General features: G+C 44.4%; 1 protein-coding gene across 2 annotated transcripts in view; it reads left to right on the top strand.

Annotated features, from left to right (window-relative positions):
* LOC139265315 (chloride channel protein 2-like) overlaps window positions 1–24,328 on the top strand; it is a 684,518-nt gene that overhangs the window by 318,956 nt on the left and 341,234 nt on the right. For both annotated transcript variants that reach the window (XM_070882282.1, XM_070882283.1), the window contains exon 3: window positions 15,722–15,853. In XM_070882282.1, coding sequence (XP_070738383.1) covers window positions 15,722–15,853 — 132 coding nt within the window. The remainder of the gene's footprint in view (window positions 1–15,721; window positions 15,854–24,328) is intronic.

The raw sequence follows: 24,328 nt of genomic DNA, 5'->3' as shown, positions 1-24,328 counted from the left end.
AGAGAGACAGACTATTATCTGGAGTATTGTGTACAGTTTTGGTCTCCTAACTTGAGGAAGGACATTCTTGCTATTGAGGGAGTGCAGCGAAGATTCACCAGACTGATTCCCGGGATGGCGGGACTGACCTATCAAGAAAGACTGGATCAACTGGGCTTGTATTCACTCGAGTTCAGAAGAATGAGAGGGGACCTCATAGAAACGTTTAAAATTCTTACGTGTTTAGACAGGTTGGATGCAGGAAGAATGTTCTCAATGTTGGGGAAGTCCAGAACCAGGGGTCACAGTCTAAGGATAAGGGGTAAGCCATTTAGGACCGAGATGAGGAGAAACTTCTTCACCCAGAGAGTGGTGAACCTGTGGAATTCTCTACCATAGAAAGTAGTTGAGGCCAATTCACTAAATATATTCAAAAGGGAGTTAGATGAAGTCCTTACTACTCGGGGGATCAAGGGGTATGGCGAGAAAGCAGGAAGCGGGTACTGAAGTTTCATGTTCAGCCATGAACTCATTGAATGGCGGTGCAGGCTAGAAGGGCTGAATGGCCTACTCCTGCACCTATTTTCTATGTTTCTATGTTTCACGACCACCGGACATCTCAAAACACTTTAGAGCCATTGAAGTACTCTTGGAGTGTTGTAATGTAGGAAACACAGCAGCCAATTTGCACACAAGCACAAGCTCCCATAAACAGCAATGTGATGCTGACCAGATAATTTTTTTTGTTATGTTGATTGAGGAATAAATATTGGCCAGGGCACCGGGGATAACTCCCCTGCTGTTCTTCGACATGGTGCCATGGGATCTTTTACGTCCACTTGAGAGAGCAGACGGGACCTCAGCTTAATGTCTCAGCACTGCACTTGAGTGTCAGCCTAGATTTTTTTCTTGGGACTTGAACACCCAACCTTCAGACTCAGAGGTGAGCGTGCTATCCACTGAGCCACAGCTCTCTGATACAAACTGCAGCAGTGATAGAGGCACGTCACAACTGAGAGTTAATATTCTCACATAGGTGTTGTGCATTCAGCTAAGTTTTTGCTCAGATTTTACTGCTAATAGCAACATTTGTTTTCTTCAATAACTTGTTTTTGTGTTTTTGTTGCTTTCTCTTCTTCCTCCGTCTTGCATAGAATATTAACATTTCCCACAAGTTTCAGTGACAATAATAAGCTGACGTTTACTTTTTGCAGGGAGTGAAATTTCTAAGAGAACATTGCTTTTTCATTTGGATTTTTATGTTAAAAGTGTAGCACATTTAATAAGCAGATGGAAGAGGAGCATTTGGCAACTAGAAGTAATTTTGTATGTTTTGGGTTTGAAATAAACACTAATAATAACTGTAGTAACTGTCTTTAATCCCAGGGAAATCATGATCTAATCAATTCTGGTGTGAGTTTTCGAAGTTATTCAACAACATGGAGAAATACTAATAAATGAAATGTTTTTTTAATAAAAATGGATATGAGTATGTGTTTATTATGATAAATTTGTAGGAGAATTAAATTGATTGAGCATAAAGCCACAACAGAAGTTTTTACAGCTTTCCTCTGTTCTCATGTACATCACTCTGAACATCCCATCATAAATCATGTATGCAAAGTGCATTGCTTAGCCACAGTGAATGCACACAATGGACAGAGGGAAATTTATACTATGTTGATATATAGAGCTAGTTCCGATTCATTAATCACTAAGAAGCTACTTTGAAAACACTGAAATGATGTCCTTCTGACAAGACTTGTAGCTGTCTCGATTCAATGTTGGTAGATTGCTGTTTTCTTAAGCAGGCTTATTCACTTCTAATACAAATAGACAAAAAAAACCTGCTCTCCAAAATGGAAAGCAGGAACAGGGAGGTTCAAAAAAGTAATTTATCGATGCTAAATTTGAAAAATGGAGCCTAACAGGTTAAAATGATATAAATATAAAAAATGAAGAGTGAGAGAGCCCATGGATGAGATAAAGTGGAAAAAGAACCGAGTGCAAGTAAAGTATTTATTTTTAATGCACGATTGTAGCAAAGAAATTACAGCTGATGCCTCCGACTGCAATACTTTCTATGCAATTACCTGGTGGTCCTGGAGGTTCGGCAACTTCGGGTCCTGAGGTGCTATGCGAAGGCCAGCGTTGGAGCGCACGTATCGCAGGACCGTACGGGTTTCGTACAGATCTCTCGGATCACGTGGGCCAGCCCAACCTATCAGAGTCGGGGATCCCCTTTCACACTTAGTTATTCCATATATACGGAACTGCGGTAAGAATGAATGGCAATACCCCCAAAAACACACAATGAAAATAAATTTTTAAAAACACATTACATTTTAAAATGAATTAAAATGCAATTTAATTAAATATTTTATGCAAAAAAATGTTTTAAATTTCTTTTTAATGTTTTAATAGGGCTAGAAATAAACTTACCTTAACGGACAGGGTTTTTAATATATAAACAATATATAAACGAATGACATTTTATTTTATTAAACTCTTATGCTGGTAAAAGCAGGCCTTGTGCCTAATAGCAAATAGCCCAACTCTCCGCTCGTGGAGGCCCTTTTCCTTCGCATGTGTGCGATTTTTGACAGATTGCAAGTGCCGGATTTAGGCGCATGCGCTTCGCATACCTAAACCCGAAACTTCGTACATACCCGTGGGGAGCGCGATTTCGGGCTCTATGTCTTAGACATTTAACTTGCTAATTCAGGGTTAATATTACAGAAATAGTTAATGTTACAGTAATAAAGCTATTACTGTTGCTTTATTACTGTCATTTTGATATATTTGGCACCATAATGTCTGAGCTGAAACCAAAAACAGTCAGCCCAAGGAGATAGTAATTTCTTTGAACCAGTCATTGATGTCATGGTTAAACGTGTACTTGGTGATGCCAACGGTTCTGAGTGCACAACCTTTCAGTTCCAAATATAAGTCAAATGACTTCAGAATTTTTTTTTAAAAGGTGAAGCCTGCAGTTAGATGCCACAGATGTACCTGACTCCCTTAATAAAGTATGCGAGGGTCAAATAATTAATGTATCAGATCATTTTTGGTGACTTGTACTAACTATCCCCCGGGGTATGTATTATTAATTCAACATTAGATGCATGACAGAATATTAATATATTATCCAAGTGATAGACCTGTCACCACAAGATACTTGCGGATGAAGAAGGCCATTCAGTGCATCAAATTCACCCATTCAGAATAAAGCTACATTCCCACCCCTCCCCCACACCTTTGCTGCATGCAATTATTTTTTAAATGATTCCAGGGTTTTCGCCTCCAGCGCAATGTCCTAAAATCCATTCCAGGTGTTGATCACTTATTGGTCCAGAATTTGCTAAAAATGAATGGTGTGTGAACGATCAGTAAACTCAGAATAAACCAGTATTGAAAGAAGTGCAGAGAATATCGGGTCTGAGTTATGAGGAAAGACTGGAGAGCCATTGAGTGGAATTTTAACTCTTCCCCGCTCACTGGGAATGGAGCGAAGAAGCAATTAAAATGGAGTTGCTCCAGTTCTTGCTCAAATACTCGCCAATCTCTGATTTTAATGGCGTTAGTTTTGGTGGCGATAGGGTGCCCACCGGACTCATGCATGTATGATAATTGGGGTCACATGACGTCAATAAGACCCCGATGGCATTTTACCCAGGTGCAAATCAGCCAGCAACTTGCGGTGATTCGCAATTCATGGGCTATCTCTTCCTTGCTACAAGTTGCTGGCTGATTTGTACATGAGTTCAGTTTGATCAAGACTTCCTCTGACTTGCACTCCACTGTTTGGCTATACAGTTCAATGTTCTATTGGTTTTATTGATTGGTTGGCCATGCTTAGTGTTGCGTCTACTAAGACTCCTAGGTTCCTTTCAACTTCATCCCGAGATTTTTCAACACATTTTCTGGGTCGGAATTTTACCAGCCCTGTGAGTGTGGGTTTGGAGGCGGGCCCGCTGTCAAAATGGCCGAGATTGACAGCAGGATTCCGCTCTGAACCCGCCTCCTTAACAATTTCCAAACTGTCGGGTGTGGCTGCGGTTGACACCAAGCGGCGGGCCAGCCAATTTAGATAGTCATCTCGACCTCACCTGCCATCTATTCCATCAGCATTCACACCAACCTTCTCCGCAATCACCTGATGCTGCAGTGGACACAGGGCATCATCACCCGTGCACATTGCTGCCCGGGATGCCAGTGATGGCCTCACCATGTCCAGATTTGCTTCACTTAATACTGTACACCCTGGCTGCCAGTTGATATGCCAGGTTGGCATCACCCCACACCAGCACCATAAAGCGTCCCTATAATGTCCAAGCCATTCCTTTCACACTCATCACCATTGGTGGTGGGGGGGGGGGGGCGGGTGGGAGGGTGGGGGCCTTATGTTTTGCCATTCACTGGAACTGACTCAAACACTTTCAAAAGTACACACAATCGTGTCCAAGAAGGGCAAAGTGGTGAAAATATTTCAATGCTTGACAACACTTTAACAGAAACTTTACACGAGCATTCGCTAAAGCACCCAAGTATCTATCCTGGTGTGCTGTTAGTTTGAATGATTGAACAAGGATGAGGGTGAGTGTGAGGTGTGGCTAGTGAGATGGGGAAATGATAACGTAGATAGAGAGAGATGGGTGGAGATGTAAGGTAAGCTGGCGTGAGTATGATGTGCAGTAATAGGTTAGGGAAGGCAGACTGATGGAGATGTGATGAATGGCTTGGAGGGTGAGGTTGAGTGTGGCTTTGAAGTAATGTTTTGTGATCTACTGAGATCATTGAAAGGTTTGCGCCACTGCAGCCAGGTCCTCTGACGACATCCCTGCTTGTGCCCTGCTGTGCAATGTGCAACCAGACTGTGTTGATCTCCTGAGGTCTTTTCCACCCATTGGAAGGGAAGAGGATCTTCCTGCTTGCTATGACTCCCTCCATAAGAATGTGGAGTGAGTCATGGAAGAGCCTGGGTGCAGCCGTGCACCTTTGTGCAGTACTTGTCAGTGTTTGCAGCAGCTCAGTGCTGTAGAACACTAACAACACAACTATCAAAATGAATGTGGACATGCCCCTTTAAGGAAACCGGCTGATGACACATCATTAGATGACATCATTAGACTGGCTTCCTTTTAATTGGCTGGAAACCTTTCAGAATGGGCTTAACAAGCCTCATCAAAGAAAGATTGTTCATATAGTGCGGCCTGGAGCGAGGAGCGACTTCACCACCCGCCACGTACCCCAGCTGTCCCGGTCTCTCCATGGTCGGTGAGATCGCAGCCATGGAGTGCATATATTGGCTATTTTTCCTTCCAGTATATTACACTTGGCTACATTACATTTTCAGCTGCCATTGATCAGCCCAGTTATACATTTTGTTTACATCTTTCTGCTATTTCTGGCTGCCTCCTTTGATTCCACTGACCCTCCTAGTTTGGTATTGTCTGCATATTTGTCCAATTTGCATTGGATTTTGAATCCAGTTCATTGATATAAATTAAAAACAGCAGTGGTCCCAACACTGTGCTGTGGGGTTCCCACTTGGGACATCCTCTGACGTTATTTCTCTAATCAGTGCCCATTGTTTTCCACCCTTCAGCCGATTTCTTATCCATTCCCTGAATCCTCACAATATTGAGTTTAACTAGAGGCCTTTCGTGTGGAACTTTAACAAATGCTTTTTAGAAGTTTTAAGTACTTAACATTGCAGGGTTTACCACACTCTACTTGGGTTGTCACTTCCTCAAAGAAGTCAATGAGGTTGGTCAGGCAGGATCGTTCCTGTCAAAAGACACGTTGACTGCCTTTTACTAAGTTGTTGTTGTACAGATAATCTTCAAGCTTACTCCTGATCAATGCTCCCACAATTTTCTTTTTTGGGTGTGCTGCCCTTTTACTGGGCTGTGCAGCCCATTCAAATTATCGCACATGCACATTTCTTTCCATTTCGCAGTCGGCAAGGCGCCTGGACAGGACCTCCAGACCACTGCACGGCCTCGCAGCTTAACGGGAACATTGCTCCTGATAATCAATTCCATTATTTGACATGGAATGGAAATAAGACTACTGGGTCTGTAGTTACATGTGTCTACTCTGCCACCCTTTTGAATATAGGCTTCACATAAGGCAGTTTCTAATCTACTGGTACCTTTCCAGTGCCCACCAACTCCCTTATAATGATTGTCAGTGTCAGATTTTTCAACACTCCAGAATAAATACCATTTAACCCAAGGGATTTATTTGTTTCACCCCCTTTCAGCTTGTTGAGCACTTCCATCTCATGTATGTCAGTCTTGTATATTGCCTTGGTACTCTTTTTTTTAAAAGCTATTTTAAAGGTTAAAAAGTATGTTGTCCAGTCTTTCTATATTCACGAGAGGCTCCCCTCTGCATTGATGATTGTTGCTGCTTGGATACAACAGTCTTTTGTGCTATCAGTAAAGGCACTATGTTGAAACATGTGCAGAGCATTTCTTACATGTGGCAAAAGAGCGTGATATACATGGCAAGGTGCCAACAATTGATACTGACAAACGCACTCAATAACATAGGAGCAGCCAACCATTTGCCATTTGAACATATGCCATGCCTCGCTCACAGTCTACTGCGATCGATTACAGTAGCGTTTACTGCTGCCGGGTTCAGACACTTACTGGAAACAGGTAGAAAATTCATGAGCCATTTCAAATGTAGTCCAGCTAATAGTGCAGAAGTAGAAATATAACAGGCCACAAATGGGCAGAAACAAGAATCTCTTGTACAAGATGGTTCAACTAGATGGAACTCCACTTTGCAGATGGGTCAGCAACTGCTTAGCAATAGATTTGTCATCACAGCCATGCTAGCTCTTCAGAAGCACCATCTAGCATCGCCCACTCCTGCAGAATTTGGCAAACTCCAGAGCCCTGCAGGTATGTGACCCAGCTCTTTGAGGGAAAGATGCATGTTTCCATCTCTGTGGTTTTACTTGCATGGTGTCATTTATTTTGTGTTGTGGTTGTCTCAGATGATTACCCAGTGTTACATAGGATTACATAGGATATACGGCACAGAAACAGGCCATTTGGCCCAACCAGTCCATGCCGGCGTTTATGCTCCAATCGAGTCTCCTCCTGTTTTTCCTTATCTAAATCTAATCAGCATAACCCTCTATTCCCTTATATAAGAACATAAGAAATAGGAACAGGAGTAGGCCAAACAGCCCCTCGAGCCTGCTTCGCCATTCAATAAGATCATGGCTGATCAGATCATGGACTCAGCTTCACTTCCCCGCCCGCTCCCTATAACCCCTTATCCCCTTATCGTTTAAGAAACTGTATTTCTGTCTTAAATTTATTCAATGTCCCAGCTTCCACAGCTCTCTGAGGCAGCGAATTCCACAGATTTACAACCCTCTGCGAGAAGAAATTTCTCCTCCTTAAATGGGTGGCCCCTTATTCTAAGATCGTGCCCTCTAGTTCTAGTCTTCCCCACAGTGGAAATAGCCTCTCTGCATCCACCTTGTCAAGACCCCTCATAATCTTATACGTTTCGATAAAATCGCCTCTCATTCTTCTGAACTCCAATGAGTAGAGGCCCAACCTACTCGATCTTTCCTCATAAGTCAACCCCCTATCCCCGGAATCAACCTAGTGAACCTTCTCTGAACTGTCTCTAAAACAAGTATATCCTTTTGTAAATATGGAAACCAAAACTGCACGCAGTATTCCAGGTGTGGCCTCACCAATACCTTATGTAGCTTTAGCAAGACTTTCCGGCTTTTATACTCCATTCTCTTTGCAATAAAGGCCAAGATTCCATTGGCCTTCCTGATCAATTGCTGTACATGCATACTGTCCTTTTGTGTTTCATGCACAAGTACCCCCAGGTCCCGCTGTACTGCGGCACTTTGCAATCTTTCTCCAATTAAATAATAACTTGCTCTTTGATTTTTTTTTCTGCCCAAGTGCATGATCTCACACTTTCTAACATTATACTCCATCTGCCAAATTTTTGTCCACTCACTTAGCCTGTCTATGTCCTTTTGCAGATTTTTTGTGTCCTCCTCACACATTGCTTTTCCTCCCATCTTTGTATCGCTCCCTTCTCCCTCAAATGCTTATCTAGCCTCCTTTTAAATGTATCTATACTATTCGCTTCAACCACTCGCCATGGTAGCAAGTTCCACATTCTCACCATTCTTTGGGTAAAGAAGTTTTTTCTGAATTCCCTATTGGATTTCTTGGTGACTATCTTATATTGATGGCCTGTAGTTATGCTCTTCCCCACAAGTGGAAACATACTCTCTCTATCCACTTTATCAAAACCTTTCAAAATTTTAAAGAGCTCAGCCTTTTTTCATGAGAAAAGAAAGCCAGCCTATTCATCCTTTCCTGATATATATATATACCCTTGCATTTCTGGTACATCCTTGTAAATCTTCTTTGCACCCTCTCCAGTGCCTTTATATCCTTTTTATAATATGGCGACCAGAACTGTATGCAGTACTCTTAAGTGTGGTCTAACCAAGGTTCGATATAGGTTTAAAATAACTTACCTATTTTTCAATTCTAGCTTATAAAAACAGAAAGTGCTGGAAATACTCAGCAGGTCAGGCAGCATCTGTGGAGAGAGAAACAGAGTTAACATTTCAGGTCGATGACCCAGTGTGTGGCGTTTGCGTTAAGAACTCTTTCACTGCAGACGTAAACAGACATGGATGAAGATAGCGACAGGGCTGCACACAAGGACCTGAAATACCTTCCAACATGCAAGCGGGATGAAGTGTGGAAGTTAATTCGTATCTTACTGTTGTCAGAAGCGTCACACAGAAGCTGAACCACCAAAAAAGAAAATGAACTTCCTCTTCGCGACATCTGATTTAGAGGACACATCTGAAGGAATAAAATCAACCAACACCGCTTTGATCATTATAAAGTAGAACCAGTCATCAACACGGAAGATTGTTCTTTGAATTGGTGGGCGAAGCATGTTGCTGCCTAGCAAAGCTTGCCAAAGCAGGCATGGAACTATTTGGCAACGCTGGCAACTACAGTCCGATGCGAATGACTTTTCTCACTTTCCAGTCAGTTTGTAAGTAAGCAGCAAGCAGAATTATTGTCAGAAAATGTCATCAATTTTGTTGGTCTAAGCAACTGGCTAAGTGACAGCAAGAAATAGACTGAAGTTCTTTTTAGACTGTTGCATTTTTTTGTTGCCTGTAGCTATGTAAAGCCTAACAATTTTCCTTTTTAATTTATACTTTTAGGTATGATGACTCAAAAGTTTTTGATCTCTTTGGAATAAAAAGTTCAGTTTGAGTTTCTCAATATAATTCCATGTAAATAAATATGAAACGATAAAGAGGAACCAGCAAAATGAATCCAGAGATAGGAAAATAGAGTTTTTATGCTGGGATGTTTTATAGATGATGATGAGCATCAGTTATAACATGGATACAGGAGCAATCAAATGGGCAATTTTTTTCCCATTTTTTATTCATTCACGGGAAATGGACATCGCTGGCAGTGCCAGCATTTATTGCCCATTCCTAATTGCACTTGAAAAAGTGGTGGTGAGCCACCTTCTTGAACCGCTGTAGTCCCTGTGGTGAAGGTACTCCCACAGTGCTGTTACAGAGGGAGTTCCAGGATTTTTCAGCAAAGAAGAAGGAACGGCGATATATTTCGAAGTCAGGATGGTGTGTGACTTGGAAGGGAACTTGCAGATGGTGGTGTTCCCATGGGCCTGCTGCCCTTGTCCTTCTAGGTAGTAGAGGTCGCGGGATAGGTAGTAGAGGTCGCGGGATTGGGAGTTGCTGTCGAATAAGCCTTGGCGAGTTGCACTGCAGCTACGGTGCGCCGGTGGTGGGGGGGGATTGAATGTTGAAGGTAGTGGATGGGGTGCCAATCAAGCGGGCTGCTTTGGCCTGGATGGTGTCGAGCTTCTTGAGTGTTGCTTGAGCTACATTCATCCAGGCAGGTGGAGAGTATTCCATCACACTCCTAACTTGTGCCTTATAGATAGTGGAAAGGATTTGGGAAGTCAGGAGGTGAGCCACTTGCCGCAGAATACCCAGCTTCTGACCTGCTCTTGTAGCCGCAGATGATTCCCAGGATGTTGATGGTGAGGTATTTGACGATGAAAATGTCATTGAATGTCAAGAGGAGGTGGTTAAACTTTCTTTTTGTTGGAGATGGTCATTGCCTGGCATTTGCGTGGCGTGAATGTTACTTGCCACTGATAAGCCCAAGCCTGGATGTTGTCCAGGTCTTGCTGCATGCAGGCACGAACTGCCTCATTATCTGAAGAGTTTCGAATGGAACTGAACACTGCAATCATCAGCACTTCTGACTTTATGATGAAGGGAAGGTCATTGATGAAGCAGCTAAAGATAGTTGGACCGAGGACATTGCCATGAGAAACTCCTGCAGCGATGTCCTGGGGCTGAGGTGATTGGCCTCCAACAATGGCAGCCATCTTCCTTTGTGCAAGGTATGATTCCAGCCAGTGGATAGTTTTCCCCCGATTCCCATTGATTTAATTTTACTAGGGCTCTTTGATGCCTCACTTGGCCCAATGCTGCTTTGATGTCAAGGGCAATCACTCCCCTCTGGAATTCAGCTCTGTTGTCCATGTTTGGACCAAGGCTGTAATAAGGTCTGGAGCCGAGTGGCAGAACCCAAACTGAGCATCGGTGAACAAGTTATTGATGAGTAAATGCCGCTTGATAGCACTGTCGACAACCCTTTCCATCACTTTGCTGATTGAGAGTGGACTGATGGGGCGTTAATTGGCCAGATTGGATTTGTGAACAGGACAAAACAGGGCAGTTTTCCATTTTGTTGGGTAGATGCCAGTGTTGTAGCTGTACTGGAACAGCTTGGCTAGAGGCACAGCTCATTCTGGAGCTTCAGCACTACAGCCAGGATGTTGTCGGGGCCCATAGCCTTTGCTGTATCCAATGAGCTCAGCCGTTTCTTGATATCACGTAGGTGAATCAAATTGGTTGAAGACTGGCTTCTGTGATGGTGGGGATCTCAGGAGGAGACTGACCTGGATCATCAACTCGGCACTTCTGGTTACAGATTGTTGCAAATGCTTCAGCCTTGTCTTTTGCACTCGTGCTTGGCTCCGCCATCATTCAGGAATTCATGGAGCTTCCTCCTCCTGTTAGCTGTTCAATTGTTCACCACCATTCACAACTGGATATGGCAGGACTGCAGAGCTTTGATCTGATCCTTTAGTTGTGGGATTGCTTATCTCTGTCTATAGCATGCTGCTTCTGCTGTTTAACATGCACGTAGTCCTGAGTTGAAGTTTCACCAGGTTGGCACCTCATTTTTAGGTATGCCTGGTGCTGCTCCTGGCATGCTCTTCTACACTCCTCAATGAAGCAAGGTCCTGTTGTTTCATGGTAATGGTAGAATGAAGAATATGCTGGTCCATGAGGTTACAGATTGTGGTGGAATACAATTCTGCTTTTGATGGCCCACAGGATGCCACATGGACGCCTAGTTTTGAGCTGCTAGATCTGTTCTGAATTTATCCAATTTAGCATGGTGATGGTGCCACACAACATGATAGCAGGTGTCCTCAGTGTGAAAGTGGGACTTCGTCTCCACGAGGACTGTACGGGGGTCACTCCTACCAATACTGTCATGGAGAGATGCATCTATGATAGGTAGATTGGTGAGGACGAGGTCAAATAGGCTTTTCTCCCATGTTGCTTCTCTCACCACTTGCCGCAGACCCAGTCTGGCAGCTATGTCCTTCAGGGCTTGGTCAGCAGTGGTGCTACCGAGCCAGTCTTGGGTTGGTCATTGAAGTCCCCCACCCAGAGTACTTTCTGTGCCCTTGCTACCAAGATAAACTGGGATTAATATTTTTAGTCATGAAATTAATCATGAATCATTTTTTTAATTGCTTGACAGACCTAATTTTATAATTCAGTAAGGTGTCTAAATTTTATAATTTATTAAATCAGTCATTAAATTTTATAATTCAGTAGTTCAGTGTCATTACTGCATATATTAATAATCAAGTTACCCATTACATTTATTAGATAACTAACTGTCTGCATTTGATAATTACATTACTACAGAATATTTTATAAATTGGCGCCAATTCACAATAGAACTGAGAATGAATTCTATCTGAATTTATTAATTTATGACTTCAGGTCTGTTATTCTGATCCTGCATATTTTGTCCATGAACGATGTCATGGGGATCAATTAGTTTTGTAATTTGTTGAAGACAATGGAGGAAGGAGCTTCCCTTGCATATTATCACACAGTAGGTGTTTTTTTTACTGTTTTCTGTCAAATTCTGTGCCAGGGGTCGATGATGTGCACAGCATGTACAATTCCTCTTTGTCCATTTTATTCATTAGTCATACATTCAGCAGTGTCAAAGTTAATGAAAAGAGCGATGATCAGTTGACATGAAGATTAATGTTTTTTCTGTATTAAAACACCAAATAAATGTGATCACAAGACTGTTTTTGCTGGTTTTCACTTATACCTAACTAGTCAATTGACCACCCATTGACTTCCATGGTTTAATAGGAATTAATAAATTGGAAAGTAAATATTAATGCTTTGTATCAAATCGGGTCGGGGCATCCTTTGCGGCCACCTAAAACGGGCTCTCCCGTTGTCCACCCACCTCCCTGGGACTTGCCTAAAGCTGCTGCCAGCAAGGCAAAAGGCCCAAAAGTCATCCTCTTGAAAGGGGCAAGCTGCCTCAGGAGGCACAACGGGCACCGGCAGCTCAACCAAATGATTGAACTGAGGACAAATGCCCAATTCTGGGTGAGTCTTGGGCCACCTGGTTGCGGTTTGCGCAGTTGGTTATGCTCCCAAAAACAGGCCATAACCAGTTTCTACTCCGATGTGTTCTTGCAGGTCTGGTTCTGAAAACTTAGATGAGAACATTATTCCAATCCAACCTTGGGCTGAGTGATGAAGAACACTTTGCACTGGTTCCTGTTGCAGTCACTGAAATAAATTCTGGCAATGTCTGTCTCTAACAGACATACATTTACCATATCAATCCAGCATAGTATCAGACGTCTTAGAAAAGTTATAGATATTGCTTTCCAGTGTGAAGTATTATTTTCATGATCATTCTCTCCCTTATTTTTCCTAACAAATTAATAATTGTGATGTAATAAAAATGATCAGTAATGTACCTGGCAACATTTTGTAGGCCACTAACGAAAGTAAAATCTATATAAAATCTATACTATATTTGTGCCTGCATGGCAACTGCTATTGTGCAACAGGCATCCACCAAGATGGCATCTTAACCATTACTTTGTGCGAGTCATTTTCCTACCAAGGATAATGAGGAGAGTGCCAGTCACCAGTACTTAAATTAGTTTTAGTATCAAAGTTTAGCAAATTATACCATAGCCCTGAAATTGCGATGTGTATGACGATCAGATTACGCCATCGAATTCCCTCAGATGTACCTCAGGTGCTGGCAGAGAAGCAGCATTGAATGTTAAATCCCACACATGCATTTGAGGCTCTGGTTTCTATTGTTCCGGACCAGCACATTAGTGATCACAGACACATGTTGAATCATTGAAGAGCACTGCTGTACACTCTACTTTAACTCCCTTCATAGGGAACCACATAACATTTTTACAGCTAGAAAGATAATGCTGTGACATTTACTGTAAGTACATTTTAAAAATAAATATCTTCCAGCTTTGGCTATTTCCAAACAAATTGTATTGAAGGGATTCTGAATATATTTTATACCACAAAGAAAAATATAATTTGTCAGCAGTTTGAAAAACACTCAAGACTAAATTAGCAAGATTTTAATTAATATTGCTGATTCTAGCAAATGGATATTACCATTCATTTATACTATATTTGTGCCTGCATGGCAACTGCTATTGTGCAACAGGCATCCACCAAGATGTGCGAGTCATTTTCCTACCAAGGATAATGAGGAGAGTGCCAGTCACCAGTACTTAAATTAGTTTTAGTATCAAAGTTTAGCAAATTATACCATAGCCCTGAAATTGCGATATGTATGACGAACAGATTACGCCATCGAATTCCCTTTGAAATTCACAGCAAGTTCAAGATTTCCACATGCGATTGCGTATGGATGAAATCTGGAACTTGCAGCCTGTCAACATACACATTGACAGGCCATTCGCGGGTGCCACGAGAAAGCAATCGCTGATGCAGTATTGGGCTATTTGTCCACCGACAGACCCAGGCACAGGGCCTGTTTGCATCAGTGTAAGGGGATATTTAACCCATTAATTAAACCTTTTCATATCCTAAATTATGCACATACACTGCATGAAATGAACTTATGCAAATATTGGCCTAGATTACAGTTTTAATGTATAAAATTATCAAAATATTTAATTTTTAATGAGGTTGGTGGAATAAAGGTAATTACAAATAAAATTTCATTTCTGTAAATTGTATAATTATTAGATTTCGGGATTCCATTGCATCTCATTCGAAGATTCCCTTTGTAAATGATTACAAGGGAATTCTGCTTTGTGATTGGAGGACCAGGCCCACATGATCCCAGGTACGCATCTGCATCGCCTGCGTCCCTGGGATCCATGGGCCATTACGTGCTTTCCGCCTCGAGGCCTCAGACCGCAGGTTTTTGCAGCCTGGCTGACAGTAGGTACTTTCATAATCCTTTTTCAGTCGAAGAGGTACGCCTCCGACCGCAATTTCTAGCCCCATATACCCAGTGACAAAGGTTTACTGCAAAAAGGGCATTTGATTATGAGCAGAGATCATAGAGAGAATTAACCAATCTACTTCTAATTTTGTTCAATCTCCCAATCTGTCATTGAAGTCTACAGCACTGTGGAACAATGTAAACTTTCTGGATGTTTAAAGCATATTATCAACTCAGAGTTTTCAGCAGGTTTAGTTCCTAGAACAGGCAGATCGTCTGGTCTGGAAACTATGCTCATGCAGATTATAGATTAGCTGCATTCTTCTTAAAAAAAAAATCTTTAGTTGGAATAAAAAGGCATACTGGTATTTGATTTAGAAGAATGAGAGGTGATCTATCGAAACATATAAGATTATGAGGGGGCTTGACAAGGTGGATGCAGAGAGGATGTTTCCACTGATGTGGGAGACTAGAACTAGAGGGCATGATCTTAGAATAAGGGGCCGCCCATTTAAACTGCAATGAGGAGAAATTTCTTCTGAGGGTTGTAAATCTGTGGAATTCGCTGCCTCAGAGAGCTGTGGAAGCTGGGACATTGAATAAATTTAAGACAGAAATAGACAGTTTCGTAAACGATAAGGGGTTATGGGGAGCAGGCGGAGAAGTGGAGCTGAGACCATGATCAGATCAGCCTTGATCTTATTGAATGGCGGAGCAGGCTCGAGGGGCCGTATGGCCTATTCCTGTTCCTATTTCTTATGTTGAATACTGCCCCATTGACAACTTTGTATTCCTGACATCTTTCTCCATTTATATTTGCTATGTGTCTTGCTGGACATGCCGTAATGACGACAATTTCCTATTAAATAATGACTATGCAAATGAGGGAATTTTGCACTCACAGTCTGTAATAGGATTGAAAAAAAAATATGGAAGCTAATGAAGCTGTTCTCTACTGATGCAGATAAAGACTTTATTATTTGTTACTTGGTTGGCAGGTCACCTATTAAATCAGTAGTTGCAAATTGTCTCATTGATAATCTACTGTGTTCTATAATAATTTCAATTTCTTTTGTCTGCAGTATGCAGTGTGCGATGTCAGACATTCCTCATCTCGAAAGTGGGGGAAGACTGGATTTTCCTGATTCTGCTGGGATTGTTGATGGCCTTGGTGAGCTGGGCCATGGACTTTGCAATTGCTATGTGCTTGCAAGGTAAGATTAGAACATTGCTAATGATCAATGAAAAAATTGAGCTCCACAGAAACACATTCATCTAAAAATGCTGCCAACCTTCCACCACCTGGATTGTTCTGATGACTTTGATGCATCTGCAGATGTTATCCTATTCACAGACATCAATGAGTGTCTGCTTCCTTGCAGTTGACAGAGGGTAGGGTTTCTGTGCACTTTTGTCAGTGGGTGGTTGGTTGGTGTTTGGAATAGACTCAGCAGGTACTAAAATAGCCTGGAAAAATTGGTTTACTTCTGAAATTTTATCTGAATCAGGCAATTTTAGCTGTTTTCAAACAATTCTGAATCTGCCAAGTTTGAATCAGTTTGAACTTCAGATGACACATCTATATGAGGCAGCTCAGGAAAGTGTAACTTCAAGATTTTGAATATGGCTCCAAGATGAGACTGCAGTAAACATAGAAACATAGAAACATAGAAAATAGGTGCAGGAGTAGGCGATTCAGCCCTTCTAGCCTGCACCGTCATTCAATGAGTTCATGGCTGAACATGAAACTTCAGTACCCCCTTCCTGCTTTCTCGCCATACCCCTTGATCCCCCAAGTAGTAAGGACTTCATCTAACTCCCTTTTGAATATATTTAGTGAATTGGCCTCAACTACTTTCTGTGGTAGAGAATTCCACAGGTTCACCACTCTCTGGGTGAAGAAGTTTCTCCTCATGGAGAAATGGAATCATCATGTGAAAGAATCAGTATCCCAATCCCATGTTTGGCTTTGGATAACCCAAAGTGGCTTTCTAATCTAAATCTAAAATTGGGATTTGGATTCTTCTGACTGTACCCAATCCTGTTTGGAGTTCGGTACATTGCAGCAAGCTGGCAGTGGCCAAATGATTATTTGGCTATTGTTAGCGCGAATGTTTTCCTGCAAGAATCACTCGACACTCTGGGTCGGTTCCAACGCCAAAACGGCTTTTATTACGCTGGCGGGGAGAGAGCCTCTGGTCCAACTCCAGGCACTCCATTCCACCGAACAAAGCAATTCATCGATATTTATATGTTTTACAATAGTTCATAACAGTTACTCAGCCCACTTCGGCTGGACACAATCCAATCATAACGATTATAGATTACATATACGTTTCTTTAACCCAATAGAATTCCCCTGATACCTCAGGGGGCTGTATGTTCGGTTCTTGTCAGCTCAGGCTGATTAATGACCTTGTTATGTGAGGCAGGTTCCCCCCTTATCTCTGTTCCTCGGGGCTCGGCTGTGTGAAGTCATTGATTAAGGACATTTCATACCAGGTACTATAATGGTTCGTTATAGTTATCTTGTCTCAAGTGGATGATCCAAGGCATTCCCGGTAGTGGGCCTCACAGGGTCATTGCTTGGTCAGCCTCAGTCAACAGTTCATTGCTTGACTAACTGAGTTCCCATCATGCTTGGGCAGCCATTTTATTATATGTGGCCATTTTAAACATATATGCATATAGATATATTCAGCAGGTGCCTAATGCCTACAACAGCTATGAATAAGTCATAGCTCAGAAAACAGTACATCGATTAGTGATGCTTATCACTTGCTGAAATACAAGCATCATTCATGTTCCTTAGTTCTTCCTCAGTAAAATACACATCTTCAGTCTCTGAATACTTCTTTTGCTTTTTAAAAAAAAACTCCTCAACTTTATACTTCATTGTGCTCTGTCTTTTTCAAGCTGCACAGCCCTAGCTTATCCAGCTATTCCTTATACCTCTCAGACACTGGGAATCTGGCTGTGAAATGCCTCTTTCAGTATGGATAAGTAGACTAAAATGATAAAGAATTGGTTGCACTCTTCCCAGGAAAGAGACTGTACAAACATTAACTCATCTTCATTATAGGCAGTTCCTCGGAATCGAGGAAGACTTGCTTCCACTCTAAAAATGAGTGCTTAGGTGGCTGAACAGTCCAATACGAGAATCACTGTCACAGGTGGGATAGTCATTGACGGAACGGGTGGGTAGGACAGGTTTGCCACACGCTCTTTCCACTGCCTGCGTTTAGGATATTGGTGCACGTGTCAAGATTATCAAAGGCAAATGGGAGTTCTAACCCATTGTTATAATGATTGCACATGGTCATATGGTACAATGAATGGCAAAAAGTGAAAGAGCACCGAACCCTGACTCTATAAACATTGACTGATTTAAGCTAGAATGGCAAATGTTAACCTCTTGGGAGCAAAGCATTTCACTTTAGGTCATCAGACAGAGGGAGAGGACAGAAAGCCGACAGCATGACTTGCATTGCCCTTCAAAGAACATATTGGCCCTGATATTTTCAGGGAAGTTGTGTGAGAGGGTGGCAGCGGGCGGAAAACCTGGAAATCCCGGGGACACGGAGGTCCTGCTGAATTTAATGACTGGACCTCATTATCATTTTCTTCTTCCGTTTCCTGCCCGACAACCGGCCAGATTGTTGGCCAGGTGTAGTAAAGGATGGTTGTTGGCCAGGTGTAGTAAAGGATGGTTGTCGGCCGGGCCTGGTGGAGGATGGTTGTTGGCCGGGCCTGATGGAGGATGGTTGTTCGCCGGGCCTGGTGGACGGTGGTTGTCGGCCGGGCCTGGTGGATGGTGGTTGCTGGCCGGGCCTGGTGGACGGTGGTTGTTGGTGAGCCTGGTGGAGGATGGTTGCTGTCCGGGCCTGGTGGAGGATGGTTGCTGGCCGGGCCTGGTGGACGGTGGTTGTTGGTGAGCCTGGTGGAGGATGGTTGCTGTCCGGGCCTGGTGGAGGATGGTTGCTGGCCGGGCTTGGTGGACGGTGGTTGTTGGCCAGGCCTGGTGGAGGATGGTTGTTTGCCGGGCCTGGTGGACGGTGGTTGCTGGCCGGGCCTGGTGGACGGTGGTTGTTGGTGAGCCTGGTGGAGGATGGTTGCTGGCTGGGCCTGGTGGAGGATGGTTGCTGGCTGGGCCTGGTGGACGGTGGTTGTTGGCCGGGCCTGGTGGAGGATGGTTGCTGGTGAGCCTGGTGGAGGATGGTTACTGGCCGGGCCTGGTGGAGGATGGTTGCTGGCCGGGCCTGGTGGAGGATGGTTGTTAGCCGGGCCTGGTGGACGGTGGTTGTTCGCGGGCCTGGTGGACGATGGTTGTTGGCCGGGCCGGGTGGACGGTGGTTGTCGGTGAGCCTGGTGGAGGATGGTTGCTGGCCGGGCCTGGTGGACGGTGAAAATTGGGGTTTGGATGGGGGTGGAATCCACCGATCGTGGGGCAGGCCAGAGAGCTGGGGTTAGGATGGAGGGGTTGGCCGATCGGAGATCAGGGATTAGAGGGGTGGTGCTCGGATCTCCTGATCCATAAGGAGTGCTGCCACCTCTCCAAGACGGGACACACACACACGCCACACTACCAACTGCCGTAAAAATGGTGGCAGGCGCATAAGCGGAGGATGGGGAAGCATTACCTGATTTTAAATTTTTAACCCCCACCGGCACTGACCCTTTCCCATCCATCATTGGGGGGAGGGGGTTAATATCAACCCCATTCTCTCCGAAGTCTGCTGCCACATGGATGGTAGAGAAATTCAAGGCTTGGTATCTCCCATCCTCTCATCTGAAGGAAGACAGTACAGTCAAGAAGCATTCAAAAGCATTGGAATAACTAAAACATAAATAAAACAATAAATGGGATTTGGCCTTATAAAGCTCAGCATGTTTTGAGCGACAGACACCAGTGTCTCAGTGCAGACTAAATGTATCTCCTGCTGCTCATCCAGAAATATTTTACAACTGTGTTAAAAACCTATTTTGCACAGTGTATCTCCTTGGAAAATCAGAATATATTGTTAAATTTATTTCTCCTCTTTAAATCTGAAAGCCCCGATGGAGTGATAGGTTCATTCTTGGTTTTGACAACAAACTACACTTACTCCTTGTAACACTTGCTCTGGTTTTAAGCTGCATTCTGATGTTGTTCCTTTGTAGTGCTTCTACATGGCATTGAAAATGTAATGGAAATGAAAGACAACATTCTGCTAATCAAGTCTCAAGTCCAATTGAGGCATCAAAGCATGAAACATCTCGGTTTTACTGTAGAGTGCCAGTAACAGTCCAGTAAACAGCTGTACTGGAGCACCACGTAAATTGACTTTCTGTAACTGGTCGGACATGCTTTATTTCTCTTTTAGCATTCATAGTCCTGGTTTATAAATAAATCTTCACTGTGGTTACCCAAAAGTATGCAAACTATAAAGCTCTTATCACCTAAAATATAAAGGCTTTGCTAAGTCATTTTAAACGTGCCATTAATTTATGTGAGGAGTACAGTTTGTTGTTCTGCCTTAAGCCTCTGCTGAGTTAAAATGATTTAATTTTGAATCTTCTGGGAGAAAGTCTGGAAGCAAAATTCGCATGTCGTCATCATCATGGTGACTCAGGTCATCTGTTCTTTCAGAGAAAAAGCTTAACATCAGATTAATTAACTGAATACTTCAGATTGTTGCTCTTCACTGAGATTTTGAATGCAATGAAGGAGGACAGGAGGAACATAAGAATATAAGAACATAAGAAATAGGAGCGGAAGTCGGCCATTGGGCCCCCTTGAGTCTGCTCCGCCATTTAATATCATGGCTGATCTGATCATGGACTCAGCTCCACTTCCCTGCCCGCTCCCCATAACCCTTTATTCTCTTATCGCTCAAAAATCTGTCTATCTCTGCCTTAAATATGACCCAGCCTCCACAGCTCTCTGGCGCAGAGAATTCCACAGATTTACAACCCTCTGAGAGAAGAAATTCCTACTAATCTCAGTTTTAAATGGACAGCTCCTAATTCTGAGACAAAGGGCCCAAGTTTCGGGCCGCGCCTAGAACGGCGCAGCCCCGACCTGGACACCCGTTTTTCGCGCCACAAAGTGCGCCTAAAAAAAACTTACAGATTCTCTGGCTCCCTGCTGGTCCTCTGGAGCACGAGCTGTAGGGGGCGGAGCTAGGTCCCTGCGCTGAAAACAGTGCCGGGACCTTTGCACATGCGCGCTACAGTGGGCGCGCATGTGCAGTAGCTCCAGGCGCCTAAAACTGTGTGGGAGGGGCCCGAAGCATGCAGTCCCTAGCCCTGGCCGAATGGCCTCACTGGGTCTGCGTGCATAAGGCTGCCTCCCACGCCCAGCTCCTGCTTCCTCCCGACCCGACCCGACTCGACTCCCGCTCCCCTCCCCGCCCCCGGACCCGACCCCCTGGACTGGACCCGACCCGCGCTCTCCCTCCCCCCGACCCGAACCGAACCGACCTCCCTCCCACCACCCTCCAGACCCGACCCGCACTCCCGACCCCCCACCCGGACCCAACCTGACCTCCCTCCCCCCGCCCCCGACACAAACCGACCTGACCCGACCCGTGCTCCCTCCCTACCCAAACCAACCCGACCGACCTCCTCTCCTCCCTCCCCCCGACCTGACCCGTGCTCCCGACCGCCCCCCCCCCCCCCCCGGACCCGACCTCACTCCACCCCCCCGAACTGACCCGACTCGCGCTCCCGACCCCGGACCCCGGATCCGACCCGACCCAATGCCACCTACCTGTAAATCTGGTGCTGGGGACGGGCCCTGCCCGAAGTCTTGAGCCCGGCCGGGCCCGGCCCGTTCAGCCTCCCTCCCCCTTCTCCTTCCCCCCTCCCCCTTCTCCTTCCCCCCACCCCCTTCTCCTTCCCCCCCACCCCCTTCTCCTTCCCCCCCACCCCCTTCTCCTTCCCCCCCACCCCCTTCTCCTTCCCCCCACCCCCTTCTCCTTCCCCCCCACCCCCTTCTCCTTCCCCCCCACCCCCTTCTCCTTCCCCCCCACCCCCTTCTCCTTTCCCCCCACCCCCTTCTCCTTTCCCCCCACCCCCTTCTCCTTTCCCCCCACCCCCTTCTCCTTTCCCCCCACCCCCTTCTCCTTTCCCCCCACCCCCTTCTCCTTTCCCCCCACCCCCTTCTCCTTTCCCCCCACCCCCTTCTCCTTTCCCCCCACCCCCTTCTCCTTTCCCCCCACCCCTTCTCCTTTCCCCCCACCCCTTCTCCTTTCCCCCCACCCCCTTCTCCTTTCCCCCCACCCCCTTCTCCTTTCCGCCCACCCCCTTCTCCTTTCCGCCCACCCCCTTCTCCTTTCCCCCCACCCCCTTCTCCTTTACCCCCACCCCCTTCTCCTTTACCCCCACCCCCTTCTCCTTTACCCCCACCCCCTTCTCCTTTCCCCCCACCCCCTTCTCCTTTCCCCCCACCCCCTTCTCCTTGCCCCCCTTCTCCTTTCTCCCCCCTCTCCTTTCCTTCCCCCCCTTCTCCTTCCCCTTCTCCTCTCATCCCCCCTTTCCCCTTCTCCTCCCCCCTTCTCTTCCCCCCCCTCCCCCATCCCTCGCCCCCCCTCTCTCCCTCTACCCCCCTCCTACCCCTCCCCTCGCTGTCAGAAACACAGACACTGACAGACAGAGAGTGAGAGACACACACAGACAGACAGAGAGATAGAGACACTGACAGAGACACACTGGGGTGGCAATCCCAGCATGCTGCTGGAGGGCTCCCGGTGCTGCAGTTGGTAAGTAGAAAATGTTTCATTTATTTATTTTGTTTAAAAAAAATTATTTCTTATTAATTTTTTTTGATTTATTGGTTGCTTTATAGATGTTTTTATCATTTATTATTGATGATGGCTCTTTATTTGTAAAACTGAAGTGTTTAATGTTTGTAAACTTCCCTTTAAACCCCCCCCCCCCATTCCCTACGCCTGATTTGTAACCTACGACTGATTTTCTAAAGTGTAGACAAGGTTTTTTCGAGCGTACAAAAATCTTCACTTACTCCATTCTAAGTTAGTTTGGAGTAAGTTTTCACTGCCAAAACTTTGAAAACAGGTGTAAGTGGCCGGACACGCCCCCTTTGGAAAAAAAAATTCTGTTCCAAAGTGAAACTGTTCTAACTGACTAGAACAGGAGCAAACTAAATGCCGAGAATTTGAATTTCTAAGATACTCCGTTCTACGCCAGTTGCTCCAAAAAATTAGGAGCAACTGAGGCCGAAACTTGGGCCCTATGTCCCCGAGTTTTAGCTTCCCCTGAGTGGAAATATGCTCTCGGCATTCACCTTGTCGAGCCCCCTCATTGTCTTATATGTTTCGATAAGATCACCTCTCATTCTTCTGAACTCCAGTGAGTATAGGCCCAACCTACTAAACCTATCTTCATAAGTCAGCCCCCTCATCTCCAGAATCAACCTAGTGAATATTCTCTGAATATTCAATGCAAGCGTATCCTTCCTTAAATACAGAGACCAAAACTGTATGCAGTACTCTAGGTGTGGTCTCACCGATACCCTGTACAGTTGTAGCAGGACTTCTCTGCTTTTATACTCTATCCCCCTTGCAATAAAGGCCAACATTCCATTTGCCTTCCTGATTAATGCTGTACCTGCATACTCACTTTTTGTGTTTCATGCACAAGGACCCCCAGGTCCCTCTGTACTGCAGCACTTTGCAATTTTTCTCCATTTAAATTATAATTTGCTTTTCTATTTTTTCTGCCAAAGTGGCTAACCTCACATTTTCCCACATTATACTCCATCTGCCAAATTTTTGCCCACTCACTTAGCCTGTCTATACCCCTTTGCAGATTTTTTGTGTCCTCACAACTCGCTTTCCCACCCATCTTTATATCATCAGCTACATTACATTCGGTCCCTTCTTCTAAGTCATTAATAGATTGTAAATAATTGAGGACCCTGCGGCACCTCACTAGTTACTGTTTGTCAACCGAAAAATGACACATTTATCCCTACTTTCTGTTAGTTAGCCAGTCCTCTATCTATGCTAATATATTATCCTATACCCCATGAACTTTTATCTCATGCTTTTTATGTAGCACCTTATCGAATGCCTTCTGGAAATCCAAATTCTCCCTTATCCACCCTGCTCGTTACATCCTCAAAGAACTCCAGCAAATTTGTCAAACGTGATTTCCCTTTGATAAAACCATGCTGACTCTGCTTGATTGATTCATGCTTTTCCAAATATCCCGAAATCGCTTCCTTAATAATGGACTCCAGCATTTTCCAAACGACAGATGTTAGGCTAACTGGTCTATAGTTTCCTGCTTTTTGTCTGCCTCTTTTTTTTAAGTAGGGGTACTTTAACATGTTCAGCATTCATATACTAACATCCCTACAGTGAAATGTCAAGACTTTTATCTCCACTTCTCAATCTTATTCCCCTGCCGCCCCAAAAATTAGTTCTGTGCAATATTTTTTCACTCTGACGTTCCTTTGAAACATTATGAAGATCTGTAATTTCACTCTGTACTCAGCATTCTGAGAGAGGCAGCGGTTGGGGAATTTGGCTGGAGCTCTCTGTGACTGTACTTGGGGATGTAGGTGTTGAATTGAGGAAAGGATATTTTTGAGGGGGGAGGAACTTAAAACATAACCTAAAGCTAACAAATATATTTAGTTTAAATTTTTTATGTATATATATTTCCTGTACTAATAGTACAGA

This window comes from Pristiophorus japonicus, chromosome 6 (genome assembly GCF_044704955.1).
Source record: "Pristiophorus japonicus isolate sPriJap1 chromosome 6, sPriJap1.hap1, whole genome shotgun sequence".
NCBI classification, from domain to species: Eukaryota; Metazoa; Chordata; class Chondrichthyes; family Pristiophoridae; genus Pristiophorus; species Pristiophorus japonicus.
The sequence above is the reverse complement of the archived record's forward strand: the minus strand, read 5'-3'. Positions and strand labels throughout refer to the sequence as shown.